The 16,661-nt window shown below is 45.6% G+C and overlaps 1 protein-coding gene across 1 annotated transcript in view; it reads right to left on the bottom strand.

Moving 5' to 3' along the window:
* Positions 1–16,661, bottom strand: part of matcap2 (microtubule associated tyrosine carboxypeptidase 2) — a gene marked incomplete at its 3' end in the record, with an annotated part of 45,268 nt that overhangs the window by 4,717 nt on the left and 23,890 nt on the right. Inside the window, exons 5-6 of the mRNA XM_080441925.1 lie at positions 13,986–14,129; positions 7,809–7,941 (exon numbers count right to left, since the gene is read on the bottom strand). Coding sequence (XP_080298051.1) covers positions 7,809–7,941; positions 13,986–14,129 — 277 coding nt within the window. The remainder of the gene's footprint in view (positions 1–7,808; positions 7,942–13,985; positions 14,130–16,661) is intronic.

Below are 16,661 nucleotides of genomic sequence, written 5' to 3'. Positions count from 1 at the left end.
CTAATATAGAATCACAATCATTTCAACCTATAACCATATTTTATACTTTGGGCTAATCAAAAATAGCAGATCTACAAGCTCATAGTGCGGCACTCGGTGCCGCACTATGAGCTTGTAGATCTGCTATTTTTGAAGATATTTTAAAATAATGTTTGGAAAATGTTGAATAATTTCATTTTTTTTAACACAAATCTTCTATTCTGGGGGGTCCCTGGCACAACATATTTTTGAGATGGGGGTCCACGGCCAAATACATATAATTTTGGGGGTCCTTGACGTGAAAAGGTTTGAGAACCACTGTCGTAAAAGGCTGATGTTGGTTTATTTTTATCCAGGGGAGTAATTCAGTTTTTTGGGGTTCTTTTCTCCCTTTATTTATAGGTATGGTGGAGATGGACATGAAACAGGGAGAGAGATGGGGAGAGACATGCAGTAAAGATCGTCCGGGAACGGGACTCGAACTCGCGATGCACTGTCAGGCTACATTGGAGCCTACAGTAAGTAGGTGGCCGGACCGCTAGACCTTTTACAGGGGGGAGGCTTTGACTGGCTAACCGTAGTCATGATCCCATAGCCCGGATGGACGGTGCAGGCAAGTCTGTGACGGCAGTACTATGATGTCATATTGATGACATCAGGGTACTCCATAAACGGGGATTTCAGTTTTTTTTTCTCCGTTAGTCTGTGTCCCTTTTTATGCCCATATATGGCGATCTCTGTATGTGACTGTCTGTCTTCCCTTTTATGCTCAAATGCTCCCTGATGTCATCAGCTGTCCGCTATGGCATATTGCGCTCACTGCTGGGCCCCCGGCATTGCTGCTTGCAGCTGTATTTGATGGAGGGGAAGGGAACTGGTTGGAATAACGTGTTCCTTCCACGCGCTACGTCCTACCGGGGAAACTCCCCCCTGTCAGGTGACAAGAAGGTCAGTTGGCTCTCATGCATTGAAGGAAGCATGAGCTCGGCCCTGGGCTCCCTAGGCTGGTGGGGGGAGTGTAGCGCCCGGAATCACTTGGCAAATTGGCACCGGGTGAAAAAGGGTTACAAAATCGTGGGATAAAAAAAAACGAAGGGGGAAAAAAAAAATGTCATATGACATTATAAGAAAGTAGCCTTGGGAAACAATCTTCCAGAGCCATGTGGCCCCATAGGCCAGGGGCCTCTCTCCTGTTTGTAGAAGTGCATGACGCTGTGCAAGTCGCAGGGACTTACCCCCAATCCAAGCCTTGATGATGAGAGACAAGCAGGGAGGCATCGGGAACCCTTTACATGCAGTCTTTGGTATATGACCCGGACCGGGGGGGATTGAACCCCCGACCTCCCAGTCTCCAGCAGGGTTGCCAGATCTGCACAACGATCGGCTATTTTCAAATAGCTGATGTACATGTTACAGTGCTCATGTGGCCCATATAGTCGCTTCTTTTGGGCTGGTTCTCCTAGACCTGGTTGCTTGCAGTGGTGGAAAAAGTACTTGAATTCTTCACTTAAGTAAAAGTACCAATACTGCAATATAGAAGTACTCTGTTACAAGTAAAAGTCCGGAATTCAAAATTTACTTGAGTAAAAGTACAAAAGTATTGGCATCAAAATATACTTAAAGTACCAAAAGTAAAAGTACTAAATATTTGAAAATAGCAGATCTACAAGCTCACAACGCGTCGCTTCGCGACGCGTTGTGAGCTTGTAGATCGGCTATTTTCAAACAGCCTATGTATAAAATAGGGTTAAAGTGGTTAATGTATGTTTTATAATATCATAATTTAAATCTGAAAAGTAACTAGTAACTAAAGTTTTCAAATAATTGTAGTGGAGTAAAAGTACAATATTTGCCTCTGAGATGTAGTGGAGTAGAAGTAAAAGTATTGGAAATTGGAAATACTCAAGTAAAGTACAAATACCTCAACATTGTACTTAAGTACAGTACTTAAGTAAATGTACTTAGTTACTTTCCACCACTGGGCCTTGCTTGTTTCTCTCACAGAATCTGGCAACCACTGGTCTCAGGGCGGACACTCTTAAACACAAAGCCACTATCTATGAGAGAAAGTATAAAGGGGAGGGGTTTAAGGAAATGCCGCCCCCGGTTCCACCTCCTGGTGGTCCACGTTCTGCCCGCACAGGGGACAGGTGCTCTTCCTCATGCCGGTCAGCCAGGGGTCCAGACACCCGCTGTGGTAGGCGTGGGAGCACGGCAGCACCCTGAGCGCGTCCCCTTCCTCGTACTCCGCGAGGCAGATGGAGCACACGTCGTGCGGGTCCCCCGTCTTGTACTCGTGGAACTGTCTCTTTCGCAGCTCCCCGCTTCTCCGGGCGTCCGCCGACAGCATCAGATGAGTCCTGAGGAGCAGGAGGATGACCAGGTAGTGTACCAGGACGAAGAGAGCCTCCGAGACCAACTCTAATAACCACCCGAACGTCGGCGCAAACGCTGCCCCTACCATGGTGAAAACTAACAGGGTTAACAGGTTTTCACTTGGGGTTAATCGTTGGGTTTGGCTCGACTCTCTCAACCACATCACTAACCTAGCATACCATAGGACTACGGCCAACCACAGGACTAAGAGCACGGGGAACCCAAACCATAAGGTGGCGCACGCTAGGAGTCCCAACATGAGCCCGAACCCCAGTGTCCTTAACTCCGACTTGTGGGCTAAAGCAGCGGTGGCCGAGGTGCTGACGACGACGCCCGACACGCCGAAGAAGAAGAGGACGACGTCACCGAGGACAGCGACGGTATTCTGACGGGCGTCTGGCGTGAGGACGACGTGGCCGCCCTGGTCGTCGGTATAGTCGCGTCTCAGAGAGTCGGCGGTCTCGGCGGTCACGAAGACGGAAGGGATGCGTATCTTCGTCCACGTCCTGACGTCCCAGGTGTATCCCATTCTGATCAGACCGCCGGAGGACGTGGAGTTGACGTCGTGAACGACGGCGGCCCCGTACCCGGCCCTCTGGGCGTTGAGGACCTGGACGGGGAAGCCGCAGCGGTCGGAGCGCTCGACGAGGGCGACGGAGCTGCCGTTGTCGACGCGGGGGGGCGGGGCGACGGGCTCACAGGCGTTCTCCGGCTGCTGCACGGCAACGAGGAAGCCCTTCTGTCCGGGTCTGGGCAGGAGGGAGCCGAAGAGCGCCGATAGACCGTCGAAGTTCCTGCGTCTGCCGTCGGCCGAGTAAGCGGCAATGTCGCCCTCTACGGGCGACGGCGGGTTGAGGACGGAGAGGAGCAGGACGGCAACGATGACGTTCCGTGTGGCTGACAGCATCGCTATGAGCTTTGTTCTGTAAGCTCTGTGTGGAACAACGTTATGAGCTTTGTTCTGTAAGCTCTGTGTGGAACAACGCTATGAGCTTTGTTCTGTAAGCTCTGTGTGGAACAACGTTATGAGCTTTGTTCTGTAAGCTCTGTGTGGAACAACGTTATGAGCTTTGTTCTGTAAACTCTGTGTAGAACAACGTAATGAGCTTTGTTCTGTAAGCTCTGTGTGGAACAACGTTATGAGCTTTGTTCTGTAAGCTCTGTGTGGAACAACGTTATGAGCTTTGTTCTGTAAGCTCTGTGTGGAACAACGTTATGAGCTTTGTTCTGTAAGCTCTGTGTGGAACAACGTTATGAGCTTTGTTCTGTAAACTCTGTGTGGAACAACGTTATGAGCTTTGTTCTGTAAGCTCTGTGTGGAACAACGTTATGAGCTTTGTTCTGTAAACTCTGTGTAGAACAACGTTATGAGCTTTGTTCTGTAAACTCTGTGTAGAACAACGTTATGAGCTTTGTTCTGTAAACTCTGTGTAGAACAACGTTATGAGCTTTGTTCTGTAAACTCTGTGTAGAACAGCGTTATGAGCTTTGTTCTGTAAACTCTGTGTAGAACAACGTTATGAGCTTTGTTCTGTAAGCTCTGTGTGGAACAACGTTATGAGCTTTGTTCTGTAAACTCTGTGTAGAACAACGTTATGAGCTTTGTTCTGTAAACTCTGTGTGGAACAACGTTATGAGCTTTGTTCTGTAAACTCTGTGTAGAACAACGTTATGAGCTTTGTTCTGTAAGCTCTGTGTGGAACAGCGTTATGAGCTTTGTTCTGTAAACTCTGTGTGGAACAACGTTATGAGCTTTGTTCTGTAAGCTCTGTGTGGAACAGCGTTATGAGCTTTGTTCTGTAAGCTCTGTGTGGAACAACGTTATGAGCTTTGTTCTGTAAGCTCTGTGTGGAACAGCGTTATGAGCTTTGTTCTGTAAACTCTGTGTAGAACAACGTTATGAGCTTTGTTCTGTAAGCTCTGTGTGGAACAGCGTTATGAGCTTTGTTCTGTAAGCTCTGTGTGGAACAACGTTATGAGCTTTGTTCTGTAAGCTCTGTGTGGAACAACGTTATGAGCTTTGTTCTGTAAGCTCTGTGTGGAACAGCGTTATGAGCTTTGTTCTGTAAACTCTGTGTAGAACAACGTTATGAGCTTTGTTCTGTAAGCTCTGTGTAGAACAACGTTATGAGCTTTGTTCTGTAAGCTCTGTGTGGAACAACGTTATGAGCTTTGTTCTGTAAACTCTGTGTGGAACAGCGTTATGAGGTTTGTTCTGTAAACTCCGTGTAGAACAGCGTTATGAACCTTGTTCTAGACTCCCAGTGAGGTTTGACATCAGAATGAACGCTGCTACACGGCGCTCACTCATTTATATCCCCAAACTCTGCCAAGTTGAGGCGTCACAGCTGCAAGCTGATTGGATGACGGTAGTATTTGGATGCCGATACTGATAACATCAGGGATCTCCATATATGGGCATAAAAGGGACACAGACAGACAGACAGACGGTTAAAACGGGTGCTATGACAACGGGTATAACAGATATTGCATAACAGGGTGAGGCATTCCCTACTTGCATCGTTCCCAAGTAGACCGGCGCCCCAACGGGCACAGGTCTAGTATTATTAAAGGACGACTTCACCCATTTTCAACCTATTGGTCCTCACTATTGCTCATTATAATATGGCACCATTTTTGTGTACTCATTCTGGACAGTTCAGAAACCCGTCTACATCATCGATGGGGAATCCAAGCTAATAGAAATCGCAGGCTTTCTATTCCTGGAAAGTTAGCATGCTATGATGGAAGCCATAGTTCTCGCGTTAATAGAAATCATTATAAAAAAATAAAAATATATATTTTTTAAAACCAATTTGACTGATTTGATAAAGAATCTCCTAACAATGATGTCACTGGTAGGCGGGTTTCTGAAGTGTCCACTCCACAGCCCTCCTCTGAGACACCGGGTAGATTTTTAGTTTTCATGAGCATTAGTGAGGACCAATTATATGAAGACAGGTTGAAAATGGCGCTCAGTTGGCGCAGTGGTAAAGTTCCTGCCCCCACCACTACAGAGGTTGTGGGTTCGACAACAGCAGTGACACACAGAAATGTGTGTGGAGAGGAATTAATTGGCATAACGACTAAATTGGGGAGAAAAAGGGGGTAAAACACAATTGGCTACTCTAAATAAATAAACGATATGTTGAAGACCTGAAGCTGATTCTACAAATGTCTCCTATAAATCCCAACAGTATTCAGTGGTGCTCAAACCTTTTCATGTCAAGGACTCCCAAAATTATATGTATTTGGCCGCGGACCCCCATCTCAGAATATGTTGTTCCAGGGACCCCCCAGAAGCAAAGATTTGAGTTAAAAATGTTCGCTTTAAAATAATATAAATTAATTGAACACACATTCATTTGCACACATTTTCTCGATGTTTCAAAAATAGCAGATCTACAAGCTCGTAGCGCGGCACTCGGTGCCGCGCTACGAGCTTGTAGATCTGCTATTTTTGAATAGCCAAAGTGTAAAATAATGCTTTTTTAGCTCAAATAAAAAAATTACACAGGTGCGTCCCAGGTGAGGTCTTAATGGGTTAAAGCTATAATGCGTACATTTGATGTGTGTTATCTCTTATCTCCCTCTCTCGGCGGACAGCGGTAATAAGACAGCCATACTGACGCGAAACAGCAGCACACAGAACACAGGCGTTACCAATGATACTAATGACCGGTCAGGTTGAGTTCCATTCAGGTCAAACAGAGTCAAGGCGCTGCTCACTGCTGCAAAGGCCGCGCTACGCTAAATGGAACAGAACCTTCATTAGTGTCATTGGTGAGCCTGTACACAGCATGTAACGTTACACCTTCTGCAACAAAGATCCAAGATAAGACCAGATACTTCCCTTCTAGGGCGGTGCAAAGACTGAGTGGCGACAACCAGTGTTGCCAGATTTTGTGAAAGAAATAAGCAACCAGGTCTAGGAAAACAAGCCCAAAAGAGGGCGACAAGGCCACATGAGCACTTTATACCTTTATACATACATCGGCATATCTGGAAAACACCTAGTGTGCCCGCATGCACGTGTGTGTATAAAGACTCCACCAGCAGCAGTGTGTACTGTGTGGATGGTTACGGACGAAGAAGGCGTAAAATGTACCTCGATCACGACGAGCTCAGGTTTCGGGGGAAAACGACAAAGTGAGTTTTGTACAGAGTTAATGGACTGTGTTAAAAAAAAACGTCTGTTATTGGGCTCGTAGAGGTGGGGAATCACAAGGACCTTCAACACGTACAGCACGCACGCACACTCATGCACACTGATGCCCACACACACGCACACTCATGCACACTGATGCACACACGCACGCACACACACTCATGCACACACACGTGCACTCTGCATGTGTGATATACTCACAGTATGTCATACTGGCGGCCACATGCACCCCACCTTCACTTAATGCGGCCCGCAGGTTAATATTGGAATACTGAACATGACCCGCTTTAATTACTTCAGTCTATATTAGTAGCTTAATGACTAGTATTAAAATTCTATTGTCTTTTTTTATGTCCAATGTATTTGTATTTAAGTTCATAAAGTTATAACATAAGTATAACTAAATGCATTTGAAGTGAAATAAAAATGTTACTTTTCAGGATTCCAAAAAAAAAATTGCAAAAAAAATAATCTGGATTCCAATTCGAAAATAGCGAAAATAGCAGATCTACAAGCTCAAAACGCGTCGCAGTGCGACGCGTTTTGAGCTTGTAGATCGGCTACTTTTTGCTACTTTTGTGTGACGCACTAGAATGGCGAAGTACGGCATTCATGTACGGAAAAAGTTAAGATACGGAGATAAGAGGTGTCTGCCCTCTGACAGTATATGCAACGTGTCCCTCTGGAGTGAGTGTGGAAATACAGTGGCCCTCTGCATCATCAAAGTTGCATCACCGCTGCAGTAACACACACAGTACTGTATGCAGTGGTGGAAAGTAACTAAGTACATTTACTTAAGTACTGTACTTAAGTACAATTTTGAGGTATTTGTACTTTACTTGAGTATTTCCAATTTCCAATACTTTTACTTCTACTCCACTACATCTCAGAGGCAAATATTGTGCTTTTACTCCGCTACAATTATTGGAGAACATTAGTTACTAGTTACTTTTCAGATATAAATTATGATATTATGAAACATGCATTAACCACTTTAAACCTATTTTATACCTAGGCCATTTGAAAATAGCCGATCTACAAGCTTACAACGCGTCGCACCGCGACGCGTTGTAAGCTTGTAGATCTGCTATTTTCAAATATTTAGTACTTTTACTTTTGGTACTTTAAGTACATTTTGATGCCAATACTTTTGTACTTTTTACTCAAGTACATTTTTTATGCTGGACTTTTACTTGTAACAGAGTATTTTTATATTGCAGTATTGGTACTTTTACGTAAGTAAAGAATTTGAGTACTTTTTCCACCACTGACTGTATGTACCCACCGATCTCGTGCCGCAGCATGCCCTCCAGCCAGTGCTCTCGTGCGGTGGAGATGTTGATGGTCAGCGTGGGTCTGCAGTTCACCACCGTCATGGAAGCCCTGGACAGCAGGTCGTCCGTCACGTTCACCACGATCTGTGTGCGCATGCACACACGCGCGCGCACACACACACACACACACAATTTAGGCATTTAGCAGACGCTCTTAATCCAGAAACTATACACGCTATGCTGGATGCCAGGTCTACAAATGAACCTGCCATCTGTCTGCATAGACCGCCGAAGTCTGACGTCATTTACACATCCTTTGTTTGTCTACCTGGTTCGCAGTTTTCCACCCCCGTTCTGAATCCCATAGACGTCTTTAATATCGCGTCAAATAAGAACTGTGTTCCAAAAATAAACAAATGACCCCGGCGTGTTGACTCTTATGGATATGAAGCATCAACTGACGGTGAGAAAACGATAATGTTACTTCCGCCAAATTAGTTACATTTTCGCCAGAAACAGACTGTATCAAATATAAGTGACTGACTATCATAAACGATACAGAACATCCTCCCTGACAATAACGCCGACACGCGGTGTTTATTTTTGGACCACAATTCTTATATGAGACGATTCTAAGATGACCCAATGTTATTCTCCATAGAGAAATTACTTCCGCAAACCTGGGGATGAACGAGTCACGTCAGGACTTCGGTGCTCTATAACATGCTATCTAAGTTACATTTTAACCTTTGCATAAGCCTGCAAGGTCGTCAAGGCTAGGGCAAGTGCTACGGCAAGTAGCACTTGACCTAGCGCGCGCGCACAAACACACACACACAAACACACACACACACACACACACACACACACACACACACACACACACACACACACACACACACACACACACACACACACACACACACACACACACACACACACACACACACACACACACACACACACACACACACACACACACACACACACACACACACACACACACACACTTTTATTCTACTGTGCAGCAGCTCTGTGGAACGGGTTACTGCAGTGGTTCTCAAACTTTTTTCTTGTCAAGGACCCTCAAATTGATATGTATGTGGCCGCGGACCCCCATCTGAAAATATGTTGTGACAGGGACCCCCTAGAAGCAAAGATTTGTGTTAAAAAATGTCCGCCTTTTAAGAAAAGAAGATTTAAAGATTTGCACACATTTGCGCGGCACTCTGCATGCATTTCTGGTTCTTCATGTCGTAAAATTCGGGGCGTTTGAGAGAATACTTAAGGGCGTGTTATTTAAATGACGCTTGGTTTCAGCCGTCAGATTTATCAAAGCTCCGACCAAATGTACGCTAGGATTGGCTGTATAGGATCCTTTGATAAATGCCACTTGGACGTTGGCCTACGGGCAAATTTAAGGCAAAGAATAAGCCGTTTTTAACGCTCCATTGATAAATGAGGGCCACTGTTTGGGAAACAGTGCTGTAGTATCACTCCCAGTGTGATAAAAAGCATTTACGCTGCATGTGAATGTGCTCACTGGGGAGAGACTGAACGCGTGTATCATTAACTGAACATAATTCTCCTGCCTGCTATAATGAAAGCCATTAGTTCAGGCATACTGCTGCACACCAGGTGTCTATTATATATCTGCCATAAACGCTGTGCAGTGGAACATGATTCATTGTAAATCTGCTATTATAGAAAAATCTTGAACATTTTTGCAAATCTTTGAATATATGTATTTTTAAAGCAAACATTTTTTGCTCAAATCTTTGCTTCTGGGGATTATATATATATATGTATATATATATGTATATATATATATATATATATATATATATATATATATATATATATATATATATATATATATATATAATTTTATTTTTTTAAACCTATGTTGCTACAATCAGTGGTTCTCGAACTTTTTCATGTCATGGACCACCCAAAATGATATATATTTGGCCGCCTAAATATTTTGTTCCAGGGACCCCCCAGAAGCAAAGATTTGAGTTAAAAATGTTGTTTCAAAAAATATATATATTCAAAGATTTCCACAAATGTTCAAGATTTGTTCAAAAAAAATCTAATATTTTTAAAAAAACACACCCAGTGTGAAGTGGGCGGTGTCTTGCTAGCTAATCAAATATACAAAAATACTAGTGTCACATCAAAGTGGTTTTAGATTAATTTCATCATATGTCTCATTAGCCAATCACAGCATGTGGAATTGGAGCACTATGTCACTGTTGTTATTTAACAGTGGTGATCACGGTGATGGAAGCTCACTTAAAAGAATAATGTGTTTTTTTTAATACCCTTTCCACCCACAATGTGTGATTCACTTAAAAAAAACATACATGTGTTTTTTTTAAGTGCATAGTCCTATTTATAGGGCTATGCACATGTGTCATGTTTCACTAGCCAATCACAGTCCTGAATAGACTGTGATTGGCCAATCACGGTGCAGGGTTAGGGGGGTACACTGCTGGCCAATCACAGCGCAGGATTGGGGGGTGCAAATACCCAAACCTCACATACATATTTATATATATATATTTCTCCAGCCTCACTACAAACCCTGTGTAATGAGGCTACCTGTTACCACCCGCTCATTCAGGAGATGGACACCTGAGGCCAGTGAGTCTCTTAGGGACTGTTTCGAGCGCACAGAGTGGAATGTACTGCTGGAGTCACAGGAGGGTGACATTGATGGGATGGTGGATTGTACTACTGATTATATCAACTTCTGTAGGGACAATGTTGTACCGGCAAGGACTGTAAGCTGTTTCCCTAATAACAAACCCTGGATCACCAGTGACATCAAGGTACTTCTGAATCAGAAGAAGGAGGCCTTTAGGGATGGAGACAGGGAGAAGCTCAAACGAGTGCAACGTGAGCTGAAAGGGACAATAAAGCAGGCAAAGTTGGCCTACAAAAGGAAAGTTGAGAGAAAGCTGCAGGATAACAACATCAGAGAGGTGTGGAAGGGAATGAGGACTATCACGGGCTATAAAGCAAAGAACAGCCAGGCAGTGGAGGGGGATGTGGATAAGGCCAATGAGTTCAACCTTTTTTATAATAGGTTTAGCTCAGTGGCCAATGCCGGCCCTGTACCACCAGGCACAGCTCAGTCAACTCACCACCCCCCCCACCCCCATCATCTCAGCAGTGGCCTCTCCTTCTACCTCTCCATCTCCACCACTGGACTGCAATACCATCACCGCAGCTGCACCGCCGGTCACACCTGCACAACCTCCACTGTTCATCACAGTGGATGAGGTTAGGGAGGCGCTGGGGAGGCTGCGTCCTGGAAAGGCAGCAGGCCCAGATGGTGTGTGTCCGAGACTGCTTAGGGTGTGTGCTGCCCAACTGGCGGAGCCCTTACAGAAGATATACAACCTGAGTCTTCAAAGGGGGAGGGTCCCGGTTCTGTGGAAAACATCATGTCTTGTGCCGGTACCCAAGGTAGGGCGGCCGGGTGAGCCAAAAGACTACAGACCGGTGGCCCTCACATCACACATCATGAAGACCCTGGAGAGGCTGCTTCTCTGTAAACTGAGACCACAGGTCAATGACATGCTTGACCCCCTGCAGTTTGCATACCAGGAACACTTAGGCGTGGAGGATGCTCTCCTCTACCTGCTCCATCGAGTCCATTCTCACCTGGATAAGCCGGGTCGTTATGCGAGGATTATGTTCTTTGACTTTTCAAGTGCATTCAATACCATCCAATCCTCCATACTCGGAGACAAGCTCGATGGGATGGGGGTGGACCCCTCCTTTGTGAACTGGATAACAGACTACCTGACAGGACGACCACAGTATGTCAGGCTGGGGAACTGTGTCTCGGGGACGCTGTTGAGCAATACGGGGGCTCCACAGGGGACTGTGTTGGCTCCCTTCCTGTTCACACTGTACACGTCGGACTTTAAGTACAACTCTGAGTCCTGTTTCATTCAGAAATATTCTGATGATACAGCCATTGTGGCGTGTGTCAAGGATGGGCAGGAGGAGGAATACAGGGACCTGACAAAGGCCTTCGGGGAATGGAGTGAAAGGAACTGCCTCCTACTAAATACCACCAAGACTAAGGAGATGGTGGTGGATTACCGGAGGAACAAGCCCGCTCTTCCTCAGCCTGTCAACGTCCAAGGGACAGCTATTGAGCAGGTACAGTCCTACAAGTATCTGGGAGTTCACCTGGATGAGAACCTGGACTGGGCTCTGAACACCGATGTTGTCTATAAAAAGACACAGAGCAGGCTCTTTTTCTTGAGGAGGCTTAGGTCTTTTGACGTGTGCAGCAGAATGCTGCATATGTTCTACCAGTCAGCAGTGGCAAGTGTCCTGTTCTATGCTGCAGTCTGCTGGGGAGGCAGTGTGATGGACAAGGATGCTAAGCGGCTGAACAAACTGGTGAAGAAGGCGGGCTCAGTACTGGGAGAGAGGCCGGACTCACTGGAGGCTGTTGTGGAGAGATGTATACACAAGAAGAGCAGGGCCATAATGGACAATGTGGGTCATCCTCTCCACAACATCCTGGCAGGTCAAAAAAGCGGTCGTAAGGACCTGTTCCGTTCATTGCCCTGCAAGAACGATCGTTTTAAGAACACTTTTGTTCCAACAGCAATCAGGCTCTTCAACTCCATGACCAGCCGCTAGGCCTATGAACTGGACTAATGGACTAATGGTCTTAGTTTTTAGTTATTTATGGGTCTATGTGCAATGACAATGACAAAGGATGATTTTTATTCCCAGTGACACCTTTTAAATGCTTTTTTATGCTTATTTCATAATATATCTTTTATATTTGTCTTCTCTCAGTTTTAACCTGTGCCCCCCCCCTTTTTTGTGATGTGTTTTTAACTAACCTTGCCTGTATGAGCTATGGGATATCTGAATTTCCCCTCGGGGATCAATAAAGTATCTATCTATCTATCTATCTATCTATAGGGGCGGTTTCACCGCCCAAAAATTAATTAAAAATGACACACACACAATGACTCCAAAATGACAGACAGATGCGTTCTCGGTCTTACTGGGTTAGCATTGGCTAACGGCAGGGCTGGAGGGCGGACCTCTGACTCAACCATATAAGGAGTTCCCAATGCAGCTATACGTCCAAATATGGATTGTGTTATCTAACCTCAATGTGTCGTCATGGCATCAGCCCGCAAACAGATCAGTCAGCTCCGTATATGCATGGGCACAAAAGGGGGCATGCCCATGTACGGGCATGTACTGATGACATCAGCGATCTCCATACATGGTCATAAAAGGGACCAAGGACTGACACATACAGAGATCCTGTTGTCAAGAGCCACAGATCCAACAGCTATGCCCATACATGGTCACGTGCATATATGGGACCGACCGACTTCAAACTCGCATTTTGCTATTTGTGAAGAATGTTGAAAATGAGGGTTATCTTGACAAGATAATGACATAGAACTGTTGAAAGTGTGTTCTGTGGGTTTTATAAATATTGAAGCAATGAAAAGTATTAACAGGAGCATGTGACTAAATAATCACTACATTGGAACTGGAACACATGGCAGGTTCTTTTTTCCATCCCTCCTTCTCCATGTATTATCTTGTTGTACCACATGTTTAAATGTTACTCTCACCTCTCCGATACAGCCCTCCTTCTCTCTTCATGTTGTACCACATGTTTAACACATTCCATGCCAGAGTTTAATCTCATAATGTACTCACCAGTGCCAGCGTTTTATTGTTGTTTTTTTGTTTTTTTCATGTCGCCACAGACCTCGCTAAATAAGTTAAAAGTGCGCGTTCATTTGGTTCTAAACACACAGCGGATCTGTGAGAAACGGCCAGCGAAAATAGTTTCCAAATGCGAGCCGCCATCTTGAAGATACAGCCGATCAACGCTAAACAGTGATCAGCGAGGAGAAAAACAACAACCGAGAAAATCGAGTTTTAAACAGGATCCCAGACAGGAAGCGGATACGATCGAAAAAAACGGAACCCGAATAATTCTGTTTCCGACCGGAAACCGGAAACGGAAATGGATTAAAAAAATTCGGAAAGTGCACCTGGGGCACTTTCAATGGGAATCGGCGGTTCGCGTAGATCTACGCGACTGGCACGCTGCGGCTTTAAATAGGTTCGCGTAGATCTACGCGACTGGCATTCAATGTGTTAAAGGTTACTCTCACCTCTCCCATACAGCCCTCCTTCTCCATGTACTTCTTCACGTTGAACCAGACTCTGCTCTTGGTCAGCAGGTTGCCTCCGGTCTCCTGCTCAAACTTCTCGTAGTTGCCGTACTTCTTCAGGGCCAGCTCCATGATCCTCACCGCCTGCCGGACCACACAACGTGTTTTAATGTCATCACTTTATTAGAACCACATTACGTTAAAGTCCTTAGTATGTCTCAGGTTGATAGGTTTGAGATGTGTAGTGCCCCCCCCCTCCATCCTGTTATTACACTAGCCCCGGGGTGCAGTCCGAAGGAACAGAAAAGAAACAGAAAAGAGAAAAACATAGGACAAGAGTCAAGACAAAGAAGACTAGGACAACAAGAACTCAGTCACACTGTCAGTCAGTCACAGCAGGAGGGAGTAGAAAACTCGCATTGCCATGCAATGCGTCGTTAGCTTGTAGATCTGTTATTTTTGGAAAGCGCCATCGCACGACAATTCAGCTTTATGTGATGCGAAGCGCGCAGAGCTAGTTCAGGCACACAACTCAAAGCCGGGTCAACATCGTGGTCAGGTGAGATCAGGCACACGCACACTACATCTGAATGGGTGGGGGAGTTCAAACCTCCTCGCTTACTGCTCATTTTTACATGTATTTGTATGAAGTTTTTATATGCATGCAGAGAATGTATGAAGGGAGTGAATGAATGAATTGAGACAGAGCCTTGACACCAGAATATGAGTATTGATATTTATGCTCAGAGAATATTATACTAATGCTCAATACATATACAGTATTTATTTCAATCCATCCAAGGTTTTAACTTTACCTTACATCACATTTGGGTCTTTCAGGTTTTATCAGTGAGAGAGCTGTACTGCACCGGGTGTCAGTATTATGACCCAGTTACACTGCTGTCCTGTCAGTTACACTGCTGACCTGTCAGTTACACTGCTGTCCTGTCAGTTACACTGCTGACCTGTCAGTTACACTGCTGTCCTGTCAGTTACACTGCTGACCTGTCAGTTACACTGCTGTCCTGTCAGTTACACTACTGTCCTGTCAGTTACACTGCTGTCCTGTCAGTTACACTGCTGTCCTGTCAGTTACACTGCTGTCCTGTCAGTTACACTGCTGTCCTGTCAGTTACACTACTGTCCTGTCAGTTACACTGCTGTCCTGTCAGTTACACTACTGTCCTGTCAGTTACACTGCTGTCCTGTCAGTTACACCACTGACCTGTCAGTTACACCGCTGACCTGTCAGTTACACCGCTGACCTGTCAGTTACACCGCTGTCCTGTCAGTTACACCGCTGACCTGTCAGTTACACTGCTGTCCTGTCAGTTACACCGCTGACCTGTCAGTTACACCGCTGACCTGTCAGTTACACTACTGACCTGTCAGTTACACTGCTGACCTGTCAGTTACACTGCTGACCTGTCAGTGCTGTAATGGTGACAATAATGTCTTCTGACAAGCAGGTCTGATGTGGATTCTTTCTTTCTTTCTTTCTTTCTTTCTTTCTTTCTGCTGCTGATTCCACTGCAGCTCACTACTTCAAGTCCACGGCCACTATGCCTATGGATCTGTGCTACTGTATGTCACGCTCCCAGAATAGCCTCTGAAACCAGCCCATCCACAGCCCCCCCCCCCCCCCCCCCCCCCCCGTAGAGAGAGGGTCTATTTACAGTGCGTGGCATCTGGATACGACGGAGCAGAAACGGGGCTACAACGCTACACTGTGTCTGTTGTTGTGCAGGAGGGCAAGGACAACCCCGGTGTGTCACACTCTCACACACACACACACACACACACACACACACACACACACACACACACACACACACACACACACACACACACACACACACACACACACACACACACACACACACACACACACACACACACACACACACACACACACACACACACACACACACACAGAAGGAGCGTGTAAAACAAGAGCAGAGGAAGAAAGGGAACATGAAAGCGCACACTGCCTGTGGATCACTTTACCGCAGCGCTTCCTGTTCCTGCACTTCATTCAACCTGCCATCTGTCATCGTCTGTCACCGTCTGTCACCGCCCGCCCGTCGCCTGTACGGCCCACTGGCCGTGTTGCCGTGGCAGCCGGCAACACAACATGACACCATGGCGGTGGCTGTCATTGTTCAGACGGTAACCGGTACAGTGGGCAGACTGGACACCCTTTTTCTTTTCTTTTTAACCCATTAAGACCTGAAGCCGATTCTAGAAATGTCTTCTAAATCCCAACAGTATTCTGAAAAAAATTATGTTTCTATATCAGTGGTGCTCAAACGTTTTCATGTCAAGGACCCTCAAAAATTATATGTATTTATATGGGTTTTTTCTATATATGTATTTATATAGTTTTTTTGGTAGATTTTTATCCCACGATTTTGTAACCCATTATTTCACCCAGTGCCAATGTAATCCTGGGCGCTACTCTCCTTCTGCCAGCCTGGGGAGAGGCCCGAACTGAGCTCATGCTTCCTCCAATGCATGAGGAGTGAGCAGGCCATTTCTTATCACATGACAGGGGGTGGGAAAACTCCCCGGTAGGACATAACGCGTGGAAGGAACACGTTATTCCAACCAGTTCCTTTCCCCTCCATCCGGCGCCCCCGCTGACCAGGGGGAGGCAGTATAGAGACCAGGATTACT

This window comes from Gymnoscopelus braueri (genome assembly GCF_963280865.1).
Source record: "Gymnoscopelus braueri genome assembly, chromosome: 11".
NCBI classification, from domain to species: Eukaryota; Metazoa; Chordata; class Actinopteri; order Myctophiformes; family Myctophidae; genus Gymnoscopelus; species Gymnoscopelus braueri.
Note: the sequence above shows the minus strand (reverse complement) of the source record. Positions and strands in the feature narration are given on the sequence as shown.